Consider the following 14,337-nt stretch of genomic DNA (forward strand, 5'->3'; position numbering starts at 1 on the left):
CTCAAAAACGAACCTGAAAAGTAAGTGGGCATCTTTTTGTCTTTTCTCACTGAGGATACATCCTCTTATAGATTAGTTCCAGAGTTTGGCAATCATTATCGTTACTTTACTTAATCATTTCTTCTTATATTTCTCTCCCCTTGCCAATCATCGTGAGAGGTAAAAGTGTTCATCGTGTATAAAAATTAGACACAGACAAATTATTACTCTCTAGAAAATATTTATTGACACATTTTAATTTTCTTTTCATTTTCTAATAAACATTATACACAAAATACAGTAAAATGCACTCTCCCCATTTCAAATAAATATATTTTACTCTTGTAAAAAATTTAATAATCTGTGTAATTCACCACAGTATCTTAATCAGTGAAATAAAGCAAAGAAAATCTCTAAATTGTCACTTATTTTAATGATTCTTTTGGCATTTTGCTGGAGAGAAGGGACAGTATTCTCTATGGAGCTGTATTCAAACTTGTGGACTATTGCCTATTGTTTGGAGAAGACAAAGGTTTTAAAAAGTGTTGAGTGTCAAAAAGAGCCTTAGTTTGGGAGAAAGGCAGCATCCAAGATTTTGCTAAATGAACTACCATTATGTGCAAACTTCCTTGGAATATTTCCTAGAGACCAGACGACATTCTGACTTAAAATGATTCCTATGCATCACACTGGCAATCTTTCAAAATTAGTGGTTAAGTATTTAAATTAACAGTTATGTACGTAATATAAGCCCAAGACGGATTTTTAAAGCTCTATTACAGGAAAGGTTAACAATAATGGTGCTATACAGGACAAATTTATCCTTTCCACTCACAATTGTTATTCTTAACATTATAAGAACTGAAATCTACTGAATTATACAGACTTACCACAGACTCTTATATACACATAGATCCCTGATCAGTTTAAGACAATGTGTTAATTTGCTCTTGTTAAGTAACAAGAATATTTTAGTAACCAGAAAAAAAATCACATTTAGACAGTAACCAATCTTCAAAGTTTTCTTATGTATAATCAACCCACTCTCCAAAAACTATGTCACCAAGTAATACAATTCATTAATACTGCCTAACTTCCTGTGTTAGCAGTTCATTGGTACTTGATATACTAGCAAGTTTATGAAAATAAATCAAACTTTACTGTGGCTCCAATGCCACCAGAGCATGGCTTGTTTACATGGGTGCGGAAATGCTGGTCAAACTAAGCCAAAGCATGAGCCTCAAAGAATAACTGTGTTCAGTAAAAATCTTACACAGGCTATAAAATGGGTATTGGATCTGTCCTCAGCATTATAAAGGGCATCAACCGTTGTCCAGGTGGTAACTTACAAAATGGAATTTTTCCCTCTTCACTTTAAAGGGTAGAAAATTATATGCTCCGGCATTCCTTATGGCAACATTTTTACTTCTACACATTTCTGAAACAGATAAGTGTGTGCTCAAGAATGCACGAGTCCAATAAAATAAATTTGTAGTTTCCTTCTTTGACATCCTCTATAATTCCTCCATCTCGAAGTGTGTAGTAAAGCTGTTTGCCATAGATGTGTGTTCAAAGATCCTCGACAGGCTTGGTTTCAACAGTTCTACTGAGTGACATGACAGGTGCTGAGTCGTGTCATTCTTCAGGGACATCATTTGGTCTGTCCCAGGCTCCCTTCGATCATAGTAGAGAGCCCAGAGCAGAGTAATGGTGAGAATCATGGCCAGGATCTGTGTCACTCCAATGGAGATCCCCAGAAACCTTAGCACCTGCAGTTGTTTGGTTCCCCTCAAAAAGGAATACATTTTCTTCCCACAACCCTGTAAAAGAAATAACACAGTCAGTATTACTTTGGGTATGTCACGGAGGGTCAAATAGTGAAAACAAACAATCTGTGCCAGTTAATGGAACCAAACAATAGTGAAAACAAACAATCTGTGCCAGTTAATGGAACCAAACAACTTGAATCTTAACAGTTTAACACAGTGACTCTCAGCAGGGAACACCTATGAGAAACTGGAGGGGGGATGGAGAGGAGCACTTTTTGAAAAGCCTGCCCAGGTGATTCTGATGAGCTTACTCCTTTTTCTGTCTTCCTCACCACCTGACATTGAGAATCACCAGCACAAAACACAACTAGAGCAGGGTTGGTAACCTTTTGTTTGTGTCTTTGTTTGTAAAAGGTCAGATAGTAAATCTTGAAGCAAATCTTTGCCGGCCATATGGTCTCTATTGCAATCACTCATCTCTGCCACTGTAACAAGCAAGCCACCATAGACAATATGGAAATGAATGCATATGGCTGGCTGCCTTTCAGTGAAACCTCATGAACCAAAAAAGCAGTAGGCCACATTTGGGGCACAGGCCATAGATTGCTGACTGCTGATATAGACTGATCCAGATTTTGCAAAAATGTTTCCTTATTATTGTTGGTATTCACTGTTAGGTTATAGCTCATTGCCGGAAGCCCAGCTACCTAGCCTGAGTGGCAGAGCCTGGGCTGTGGACAGACTGGTGACTGCAGGGTGGCCCGCCGACAGTGAAGCTTCTTGTCCTCCTGCTTTTAGGTAATTCGGCCTTAAAAGTACCTGGGGTATTGTCTGTTGGGGAATTGCCCTCGGCAGGCCCCCTGGGAAAAGAACCATTAGGGAAGAAGGTAAGGTTCCGCAAGAAATTGTGCGGCCTTACGTTTAGCCCTTGCCATTCCCTATGGAGACTCCTCTACTTGCAGGAAGGATGGCCTCGTGCAGTTGCCAGCAAAGGCGGCCAACGAAGGAGAGACATATAGATCCGAAAGCCCCACTCCGGTAACTAAGGAGTGTATCTATGGACACAGGTCACTCTGACCCCTGGGCCCACTTGGCCCCCGGAGGCATTCCAGATGATGACGAACCTAGTCGGTTAAGCTACAGAATGGCTCATTGGTTCCTAGGTGCATTGTCTCTCTGAGAATGTATAAGGCATGGGTTTCTAAGGCCCTCTTGGCCCCTTCCTGGCACCTTGGACCCAGGCGAACACTTTGTTCTTCAAAACCACAAATGGTTCAGGGAAACAACTAAGAGGTCATGTCCCTGAAACTGTTCCACTTGAGGTGTTGAGAGATAAATGACCTTTCGTGAAAACAGCAAAGCAAATGCTTTATAAATTATAGATAAACATAGATACATAATAAAAACAATAAAAGAAATTAATCAATAAGCAAAGGGCAGGAGGGAACGTTATGGCAAAACAATCATGTTATTCCTTATGGGGTAATTATACAATGGAACGTTTTCAAAATTAGATAATGTTAGAAAAACATAGATAACGTATGTTACAAGGAAATCACTAGCATATATAATGCCACGTTTACTGCAATAAATCGGCCAGTTCAACACACTGCTGTTGTCTGTGTCCATTTTTATTTTTGTTTTGTTTTATTTTCACTTTTTCGCCGACGCCGTTCATCCTTCGGGAACCCCTGGACCTGCTGGAGCTGGACTCCGGCAGCTCATTTGGTCACAGACTTTTCCCCAAGGATCAGGAACGTTTGCCCAGTCTGCTGCTGAAACTTGCTGATAGGTGGAAATTAATCTATTCCCTTTCACCTACCATCACACACTTCTGTCCACTGCCTGAGAAGAAATACAAAATGGGGGGAGGGGGGTTCCTGGCATGGCATCGAGTCTTAGTTGGATTTATTTATTTATTTATTTATGGACAGAGAGAGTGCATACGTGAGCAAACCAGGGAGGAGAAGATGGAGAGGGAGAGAAGGAATCTTAAGCAGGCTCCACACCCAGCATGGAGCCCGACACAGTCCTCAATCTCACGATTTTGAGATCTTGATCTGAGCCAAAATCAAGAGTTGGATGCTTAATTAACTGACCCACCTGGGTGCCCCAAGTAAGGGTTTGAAAAGTATGTTTAGTTTCCCTACACGCTAAAGACACCTGACTTGAAAGGATTAGCAAAGTTTCTGTTTGTATTTAATTTTAAGTATAAAAGGCTAAGGAGTGCTTGTGGTAGACAGAAGAGAATTTTGAAAGAAAAAGAGAAGAGGGGAAAAAGGGGAAAGAAAAACTATGACTAAAGATAATGGCGGGGGCAGGAGGTGCAAAGGAAAGGAGGGAGAATGCAACCAACAACTGTCCAAGTCACTTCTCCAGTGAACAAAGCAGAGAGAACCTGCCAAGTCTCTATTGAATCCACCACAAAGAAATGATAATTCCCTCTTCCAAAGGGAAGCTGATTCTAAATGAAGGTGAAAATCTAGGAAATAATTTTATAATAATAAATTTCAAGGACTTGGAAGATTCTGAGTCTCTGCTCTACTTGGAAGAGAACAAATTTGCCTGCCACAGTTTCGTGGACTTTGGCAGAAGACAGAGGCCAAGGACTTTATTACTCATAGCAATAGCAACAGCCAGAGTATGTGCCAGTTCCTCGAGATCCAAGTGCAACATGGAGACAACCAGATGATACCTGCACATAGTGGACTGCATTATGAAAGAGAAACCTGACGTTTAGGGAACCCTAATCTTTCATAATGGGCAGTAAGTATAAATGTCCTTTGCATCGGAGAAAGATACCATCTTTATTATACTGGACAGTAAATAAACCTGCCCTTTTCTTTGAAGGGAGACACCATCTCTATCTTCAAGGCTGTTTCTGTGCAAAAGCCCTTGAAAAGATAGTCCAGAACAAAGGCATCCATTGCTTCTGCATATAAGACATGAAGAAATGCAAGCGACCCATGGGAAATTATCTCCTAACAAGAAGAACTTGACTTTTCAAAACTTTTGTTCTGAGTTTGTGCAGTGATTCATTCTGCTTACCCTATTGAGGCAGCTACTTGAATAAAAAGAAATTGATAATTACATTGAAAATTTCCTCCTTGGGGATAAGTTGGATAAGCATCCAACTTCGGCTCGGGTCATGATCTCATGGTTCATGAGTTCGAGCCCCACATCGGGCTCTGTGCTGACAGCTCAGAACCTGGAGCCTGCTTCAGATTCTGTGTCTCCCTCTCTCTCTCTCTCTGTCCCTCCCCTGCTCGTGTTGTTTCTCTCTCTCAAAAATAAACAAAACAAAAAATTTTTTTTAAATTGCCTCCTTGTTTTCTTCTCTAGATTTCACAAAGAACTCAATTAAATCAAGGGAAGCAAGACTACTGAATCAGTTGTGAATCTGTGCATTATGTTGGAGAAGAAGAATGAACAATACATAATTCTTAGATTTCCAAAGGCATTGATCAGTAACTTTACTCCAATAAGTCATTATGTTCAAGAAATACAAAATCATGTAAAATGGGTCCTAGACATGCTTCAAGAACTTTTTCTGGTAAATCATGTAATGCAAATTAACAGCAAAAGATTAGCTAAACTTCATCAATTTCACCAAAAATGAACTTAATATATTTATAATTTAATACTACTTAACATGGGTTTAATAAAATCACTTCTTCGGCCATCTTACCTTTTTAATACACACACAAAATGCATGTATGCACACACATGCACACACAGTCTGTGGGAAACCAAAATAGCTGTCACAGAGAAAATTCACCAAAGTTCAAATACTTTTCAAAGAATTTCATTGAGCTAGTTCATCAGAGCCCTCTCACCCTTATGTTTATGTGTAATTCTAACAAGTATCCTTGCATGACACAGTATAGAATAATAGTTAAGACCATGAACCACAGAGCCAGAATTCTGAGTTTCATATCCCTGCTCCACTTACAAGCTATGTGACTTTGGACAAGTTACTTAATCTCTCTGTGCTTCAGTTTTCTCATCTAACCTGATGAGGTTTTTTGGGGTGATTGTGGGGGTCTGGAGCCAATGGCCAAGAAAGAATTCTTGAAGATGTCTTCAGTGCAAAAGGGTGATTTTATTAAAGCACGGGGACAGGACTGGTGGGCAGAAAGAGCTACCCGGGACCATGAGGAGAGACTGGTTTTACACTATGGGGTTGGGGGAAGTAAAGTCCAGAGGAAGTTTCCAGTGAGATTTTCCTATGCTAAAGAAGACTCCTAGGATACTGGAGGCCTAGCTATTGTCAAGCTAAGGTTGTTTTTCCCTCTAGCAAAGCATTAACATTAAGACAGCAGGGAGTTCCTGGAGAAACACTTTACTCTGCCAGCCTCAAGTATTTGTCAATGGGCTGCAGGTTATAAGGAAATTAAATTCTATCTGCCATTTCCTTCTGTCTTTGTTTCCCACACAAGGCCCACTAAGGATTAGAAAGCTCAAATTAAAATAGATAAAAAATTAGGGCGCCTGGGTGGCTCAGTCAGTTAAGCATTTCTCAGGTCGTGATCTCGGTTTGGGGAGTTGGAGTCCCATGTTGAGCTCTGTGCTTACAGCTTCGATCCTGGAGCCTGCTTAGAATTCTGTGTCTCCCTCTCTCTGTGCACTCCCCCAATGGCACTCTCTCTTTCTCAAAAAAAAATAAAATAAAATAAAATAAATAAATTAAATTAAATTAAAATTTAATTAAAAATCAAAAAATAAAATGATAGAAAATCTACAAAAAGCAAGTATGAATAAACAGGTACAAGGAAGGTACAACATTTTTTAAAAGAGAATGAAAATACCAAATCACAGCATTGTGCCATCTCTGAGTATTGATGCAACAGCCCTTGCTCACAGGAGCCAAAGTGGCTGATGCTGTTTTTCAGGGCAGTGAAGTAACTATCTAAAATGATTATTTGCCACTGATACATTAGATCACTAGCTTTCTCATGGAGCAGAGAAGTATTAATTTCTTTTTGGTTTATTTATTTCTTTTGAGAGAGAGAGAGAGAGAGCATGCACAAGTGGAGAAGGAACAGAGAGAATCCCAAGCAGGATCTGCACCATCAGCACAGCCCGATGTGGGGCGCAAACCCACGAACCGCGAACCATGAGATCATGACCTGAGCTGAAACCGAGAATCGGAAGCTTAACCAACTGAGCCACCCAGGCTCCCCAAAAGCCATTTTATATAGTTTGGAAAGGGTCACATTAAAGATAGTTAAATTTAAAAGCTTTAGCTTCAAACAACCGGAAATTAATTTATATAGATACATTATTTAACATCATTGCTAAGTAAGGCAGTACCAGATCACCACATCCATCTTTAGAAAAAAGAAATGGATATAAAATGGCAGCGGATTATGTTTAGTTAATTCCTTACCTATATTCATCAGTACTTAGAATAAAAATGGATGTTTAATAAGTAAATAAAGGATTAGTTAGAATAGATAAATCAATAATTTGGTAATAGTAATTAAAATAAACTTCAGAATTAAATGTAAACCATTCAAGAAATACATACGCTAATGATTCAATCCTGTGAAATACCATAAGTCAATTATCATTTGATTTTTACTTTTTCAGTTGTCACTGGTACTTAAATTTTACCTGTATAGTTCTTCTTCTTCTCCTTCTTCTTTTGTGGCACCATGTTATGAATGGGGTAGCATTATCATGATATATAGTTCTTATTGTCATAAGATCTCCCACCCCTTTTGACTAACTCATTCTAACTTGAAAAACTGTGCAGGAAAGTAACATTTCTTGTTTAAATCAGTGAGTAAAATCAAGCAGAGACTGATAACCAAACTACAGTCTATTGTGTTTCACATTTTGGCTTTGGGGAAAGTCTGTTCTAATTATATTTTAAACAACCACATTTGTAAAAAAGGTATAGTAAACTATATCCTCTGGGATGGTTTGGGGGATGTGATATACTAGCTAACACTGAATGTTCTAGAGTGGGAGGAGACCTTGTAAGTTAATAAGTTCAAGTTTTAACCTTTAAAAATATGGCTAAAAACCACTTCCAGAACAACATCAACAAAACTGGCAGAGAAAGGACCTCTATATAGTTTCTCTTCCACATAAGTAATGAAAGCATTAGCAAAAATTGTCACAATCAACTTTTTTAGAACTCGGAAAATTAACCAAAGCTTGTAGCCACCTGAGGAGCATTATTCAGAAGTACCTGAGTCTCAGTAAGAACAGCAAGCTCTGTCACATTGTAATTAGCCCTCTCCCATCCCCTCTCCCCAGCTCTGCAGCAGCCTTGAAAATCAACAGCCCATAATTATGGTGAAAACCAGTGGCCTGGAAGCCAGAGGCAACAGAATATGACTGGAGCTCCTTCAAAGCCCCAGTCTCAGATAACTGTCATTATTTGTCCTATCTGGCGGTACCCTGGAAGACCACATTTGCAAGGTTGTTTTTATTTGCACCTGAGTTGGAGCTCAACCGGGCAACAGCCTTTTCCCTGGGGGTATTTGTCAAAAGCACCCAGAGGAACACTGAGGCTGCCTGAGGCAGTGCATAATAACTGCACACAATGAGCTGGTCAAAAAGCTTAAAAAGAAAATCTGGGGGAATGAGAAGTCCACAGGGACCTTGGCAAAGCTCTGGGATACTTGTGGAACTTTCCAAAGTTACACACAAGAACAGGGCAGTGCTTATGTTCAGGGCCGTGTGCATGCTAAGGGAAGACCTAAGAAGGCCCTGCAATCTTAACTCTGGCTAACTTTGAGGCTCTGCGCACCCTTGACAAAGACCGGGAGGCTTATTGGTTCCAGGCATCTTAAGGAAATCTCTGATCATTCATTAACTGTCCCTAAGTTAACAGGGCAGACTTTAGTGGCCACACATGACAAAGAATAAAGATTTTACAGAATTGATTCAGGAAGGTCACTAATGAATAAACAAGCAACAACAAACTCTGGGGAGGGAGGAGAATCTGATTTCCAGAGTTGCCACATTATATTATTTACAATGTCCAGTTCTCAACAACAATAACAAAAATTACAAGGTGTGCAAAGATACAGGAAAGAATGACTCCCATACAAACAAAAAAAAGTCTTCAACGAAAATGCACTTCGAATGAGAGGAATTCACTGCCCCACTAGACAGTTTTGTCCACGCTTGAACAACATTAATACTTAAGCTTTTCCTTATTGGAACCTATCTTCTTAATAAGATGCATTGGTCCTGGGTCTGCTCTCAAACTCTTCTATAAGGTAAAGAGTCATATTTGAAGAGCCATCACTTTCCCTTGAACTATTCTCTTCTCCAAACTAAATATTCCCAATTCCCTCAAGTTTTCCAGATATATACATGTCATCAGCCTACTGAGCTCTTTTTGGATTGTGCTGATTTGGTCCATGTTTCTTTGAAAATAACACTGATTTTTAACTTTAAAAACTAGAAAATGCAGTAAAATATTAGTGTGGCAGAGCACCTCCCTAAGGAATGTGGTGAACATCTCGAGACATGGGAAGGCAACCTGGCTATGTGTGCATGCATGACATTCCTCATGGCTCTGTAACACAGACTGCACATTCAGACTGTATGTTACCATATATGGGAGACAAAGGAGCAAAAACTATACAAGAGGCAACCCCTTACTGCGCCCAGGGCTCAGCCTTTCGGGTCTTAGCCCTCTGAGCCCGTGCTGACACGAACAAAGCTGCTTCCTGGAAAGAAAAACCTCGGTGTCCCGACTCTGTGACTCATACTACATTAGGACAACCAAGACTGTTTGAATGAGTTTGGATCCTGGGCAAAAAGCTTTGTCAAGTTCCCCAGAAGTGTGGACATGGGATCGTATCATATGACACATAGTAAGGACCCAGCCTCCTTCTGGATCTTGGGGACGCTAAAGATTATTTCCACGTCAAGGTGGGCAAGGGCTGTTTATTCAAGGCAAAGGTCTTAGATTCCTCAATTTATGTAACAATATGTCAGCCTTATCACTACCTCATTTAGTTTATAAGGCATACAGATAACCCCTCAAGCAAGACAGAATTTTAATACTTAAGTTTGTCATTAGAATTCATTAAATACAAATCTCTCTATACTGCACACAATTTGATGTTTTTTTGATGATTCAGAGGGCATTGTAGAAATTTGCAGTACATCAGGCATCGTGCTGAATATTTGTGAATCATTTACACAACTACTTAAAGTTAAGGATTAATTTTCCAAAAGAATAGTCCTCTTCTTGAGGACAATATTTTTCTGGATTTCTATATAAGCATTGTCCTCCTTAGCCGCTCTCTTCCATTCCGTGCCATTGAATAAAATCAGTCTGAACACAAGTTGTGAGCTTATTTTCAGTCAGTCAGATAATCATGCATAAGGTTTACACTTTTCAGTGCAGACTTGGACGCTTTTGCTGAAAACCAAGACACCAAGTCTAGAGAAGAAAAAAAAAATACAGATGTGTCTCTGTACACTCTATTGTACTATTCATAGAGATTTAGTTGCATAAACAAACATTTCTGTTGAGTGAGTCAAAGAGGAAACAGAAATGTTAGAGTTCAAACCCGCATTCCATTTCACAAAGGGTGTTTTATTCAGAATTGGAAAGAACTCAATTACACTTATTTGCTTTTCTCAAAATAAAATACTCTAAGTTTATTCACCTTGAATGTGTTTTCTTCCTACATAAAGCTATGTTAGTCCTACATTAATAACTTCAGAAAACTCAAAGGTATGAATACGCATGTGGTCTAACCTACTTTACTTGCTGCAGTATTAAAATTCTGGTCAACTATTAACTATAAATAATAACACTAACTTTTTATTAGAGAAAAAAATCACTAATCCCTACGTTTCCTAGAATCTATTGGAAGGCATGTCAGGATGCCTCATTTTACTTGAGGAAATGATACACTTGAAATTATGCTCTGATCTATCTCCAAAATGATTTTCTAAAATTGGAAGCACCCCATGGCTTTTTGTTATTCAATATTCACAAGCAACAGAGAAAAAAATTAGGCAGACTTCTAATCAGCTTATGAAGATAAAGTACGAATTAAGTCTAGGTGCCAATACATGCCAGTATTGATATTTTTCTAATTGATGTTTGGTAATAAACGTGGCTCTCAAGTTTGAAATGACTGTGTTAATTATCACGTACAAATATATAATCTTCGGCCTTATTTCTTCTAAAATTAAAAAAGTGAATGTGCTTCATGAGTCTGTGATCTTTACACAGGTTGGACCAAATGTTCTCCACTGATAATCATAAATGCTGCAGGGAAATGAATCCTTCCTTTAAAAAAATTAAATAGCAAGTAATAAAATTCACCATAGGACTTTCTGTTCTCGTTAAGGGTAAGGCTAACCAAACCCGTGCATCGGAAATGCAGTAGAAAAAGTCTTCCTATTTCTTAATGACGGTCCCTGGTATCTCTATTAATTCTCACAATATCCCCATTGGATAGACAGAATCACCAAATTTAAAAGACTGCATCTACTGAATATTTTTCAATTTTTACAGAAAGATGTGGTTGTAAAGAGACGACAGAGTCAGAAAACCCAGACAGTGCTGTTCTCCCTTGTGAGGCCGGCTCCTGCAGCAGGCACTCCCTGATTGAGCAGAAGCACATTTACAAGCTGCTCATTCAAACGTTATCTCTCATTGGGCCCTTTGGCCGCCTAAATTTCATCTATAAGAAGAAGGGAGGTGTTAAAACAAGTGAAGTCAGAAACCACATGAAGGCCCCAAAATCTTGACCTCAAAATCTACCTTCAGCCAGCACGGATATATAGAACCAGAAAATGCTTACCCTTCCTGTCTTTAACTAGCAAAACCGGGTGCAATTTGGCTAAAGATCTAATTATAGATCTTTAATTATTCTATTTACTTTAATAAATGTTAAAAATTAACAGTTATTATTGTCATTACTGTCATTAGCTACCGCCATGCATTGGAGATTTGTGTTTATTATATGCCAAGTGGTTTGCTAAGGGTTTCTCATTACAAAGCTTGATTTATCTTTGTAATACAAGAGTGAGGTAGGTAGTATTATTATCTCATTATAAAAATTAAGCCATTGAGGTTTACAAGTGAAAAAAAATCTACAAACATTCAGCTTATTCCTCACCATGTATTCCATATCTCAAAATTTTAGTGTCTAAAATCTGGGCTTTGGAATCAAATAGATCTAAGCTCAGTCACTGACTAGCTATGACACAGGACTACGTCACTTAGCCTCTTTGTGTCTCACTTTTCTCATCTGTAAAATGGAGATAATAATACCGCACCTTAATGGAACTATTTTAGGGCTTTAATGAGGTAATGCGTGTTTATAGAGCTATATAAATGTGTATCTTATTTAAAAATTCCTAGGTGGACTTTCCAATCCCTAATTTACCTTAACTCTTAGCTATGACTGGTAGGATTTACTACAAACAGGCACTGTTCTAATGGCTTTAATATGTTCATTCACTCTCCAGACAACCCTGAGATGGGTACTTTGGTTATCCGCATTTTGTAGGAGAAAAGAATGAAACACAGAGACAGGAACACCTTGCTCGCGCTCACACAGCTAGTAAGGCACAGAGTGAAGATTTAACCTCAAGAGTCTGACTTCAGAGCCTGATCTTCACCTCTGAGCCATGCTTCCTCACTCAAGAAAACTCATTCCTAAAACCCTCTCCTTCCTTGACTTCAATAGGTGGGGCTCCTCCTCTGTCCAAGTGGTGCCACTCCCTAAATTTTGTCCTCTGTCGCATATGTCACACCATCTCTTTGTGGGACCTGATCTCCTCCCCATGCATTCATTGCCTCATCTACACTGATAACACCTGTAAACTGTTAGTCCCCCCCACCTGCTCCAGGCTGTTTTCTACTTCTTTATAGTAATCAGTGTTGTCTATGGGAAATGCAGTCTCCTAGCCAGAGGCCACATTTCCCAGCCTCCCTTGCAACTAAGCAGGGCCAAGTGAGCCCTTGCCAATGGAATGTGAGCAGAGGTGATGAGTGTAGAGCTGCACACACTGGATGTTCTCCTTCCCATGTCTTCCTTCCCTCTGACCGGAATTGGAGAAAAACAGGAGCAATTTTGGAAGGCAGGTATTAAAAAAAGGTGGAATTGTCTCACTATCCTGGGTCCCTGGATGAAGGCAGCAGAGCTGTCTGGCAGTCTGGCCCACCTGCCTGGTTTATGGGAGAAAAATAGACTCCCACCTTATTCAACTCATTGCATATGGAATTAGCTCTTTCCCTGATTGGTCCGCACAAAATCCCCATCTCTGACTGAATTAGGTCTACTGAGTTTATATTTTCTACTGGTTTCTGCACACCAAGTACTTGACAGGAACCTTAAACCCAGCATTTCCAAGAAGGACCCAGTCAAATCCAACCTATCTCCTCAGTAAATGGCTTCTTTATCCAACCAGGATCCAAGGCTAGTGTCCTTACAGCTTCCCTGTCATTCGCTCTGCACAACCAATTCATCATTTTGTTTATTCCCCCTCAAATCACTCACATTCATCCCTTCCCTCTGTCCTCAATGGCACAACCTGAATCCCAGCCCTTATCATCACTCACATGAATCACCTGCAACAGTTTCCTACCTCTCTTCCAGGCCTCAAGACCTAGTCCTTAGCTCCACTCCTCTTCACAAGGGCGACACAATAATTTCAAGGCACAAATCTAAAATTGTTACTTTGTGAAGTACTTCTTTCAGGTCAAAATATTAAAATGGCTTTCTTATGAGTAAATTCTAAAGGTAAACCTTGCAAGTCTTCATTAACAAAGCAAAAGAAGAAAAGTCATTTGAACGGTGACTAGGTAACGGGAAACCTACAAGTGAACTGTGCCAGAAAGAGAGGGAAAGAAAAGAAGAACGCATTTGTATACCTTAGGCAAAATCAGCAGAACAGTTCAAGGCCCCATTAGATAAAGCAAAGCCTGAAGATAAAAGGGACGTTCCCCCCACCAAGCCCAAACTGGTCCTGCAGGGCTCTGAATGATAAAACAGATATCACCCCAAGTCAGAGTGAACCTGACCCCTGCGGGCAGTTGCTGAGGAGATAATGAAGTCAGCAGAGAGGCAGGAGGGAGAGTCTTTGACTTCATATAAAAGAACCTTGTGAATGGAACTTCTTGGGGATATTCCATCTAAATAACCACTGAGCCTGAAAGCTGCCTACCGATTACTATCTGTGCAGGAGGTTCTGTGTGTGTTTATCTGAGAATGGAGCTTCATTATTAATAAATCAGAATCCCATGACTACTCAGCGTTAAGCTTTCCTGTCATAATAATGCCTCAAATTTGTGAATGTGCTTGCCTTTCTACTTGGCAACTACTCACAGACTTTAGCATAAAATTCATGCGGTAGCAGGATTTACAGGGCTCTTCGTAATCCAGCGTAATCCAGCGCCTGCCCTGGCCAGCAAGCCAGGAAGGCCCTCTCGCCCCAGGCTCCAGCTCTAACTTGGCATGATTGCCTCTTTGCTTGCCCCTTTCCGGCCGTGCCACCCAAATATTTTCTCCACATGGCTAACACCTGCTTATCTCAGGGAAAGACTAGCCCCTCTGTGTTCCCGATGCATATCTCACAAATATAAAAAAAT

At 39.8% G+C, this 14,337-nt stretch overlaps 1 protein-coding gene across 3 annotated transcripts in view; it reads right to left on the reverse strand.

Annotated features, from left to right (window-relative positions):
• Positions 1-215: 215 nt before the first annotated feature.
• TSPAN12 (tetraspanin 12) overlaps positions 216-14,337 on the reverse strand; it is a 65,542-nt gene continuing 51,420 nt past the window's right edge. For all 3 annotated transcript variants that reach the window (XM_047847404.1, XM_047847412.1, XM_047847423.1), the window contains one exon: positions 216-1,799. In XM_047847404.1, the coding sequence (XP_047703360.1) occupies positions 1,494-1,799 (306 nt within the window). In that variant the 3' untranslated portion in view covers positions 216-1,493. The remainder of the gene's footprint in view (positions 1,800-14,337) is intronic.

This window comes from Prionailurus viverrinus, chromosome A2 (assembly GCF_022837055.1).
Source record: "Prionailurus viverrinus isolate Anna chromosome A2, UM_Priviv_1.0, whole genome shotgun sequence".
NCBI classification, from domain to species: domain Eukaryota; kingdom Metazoa; phylum Chordata; class Mammalia; order Carnivora; family Felidae; genus Prionailurus; species Prionailurus viverrinus.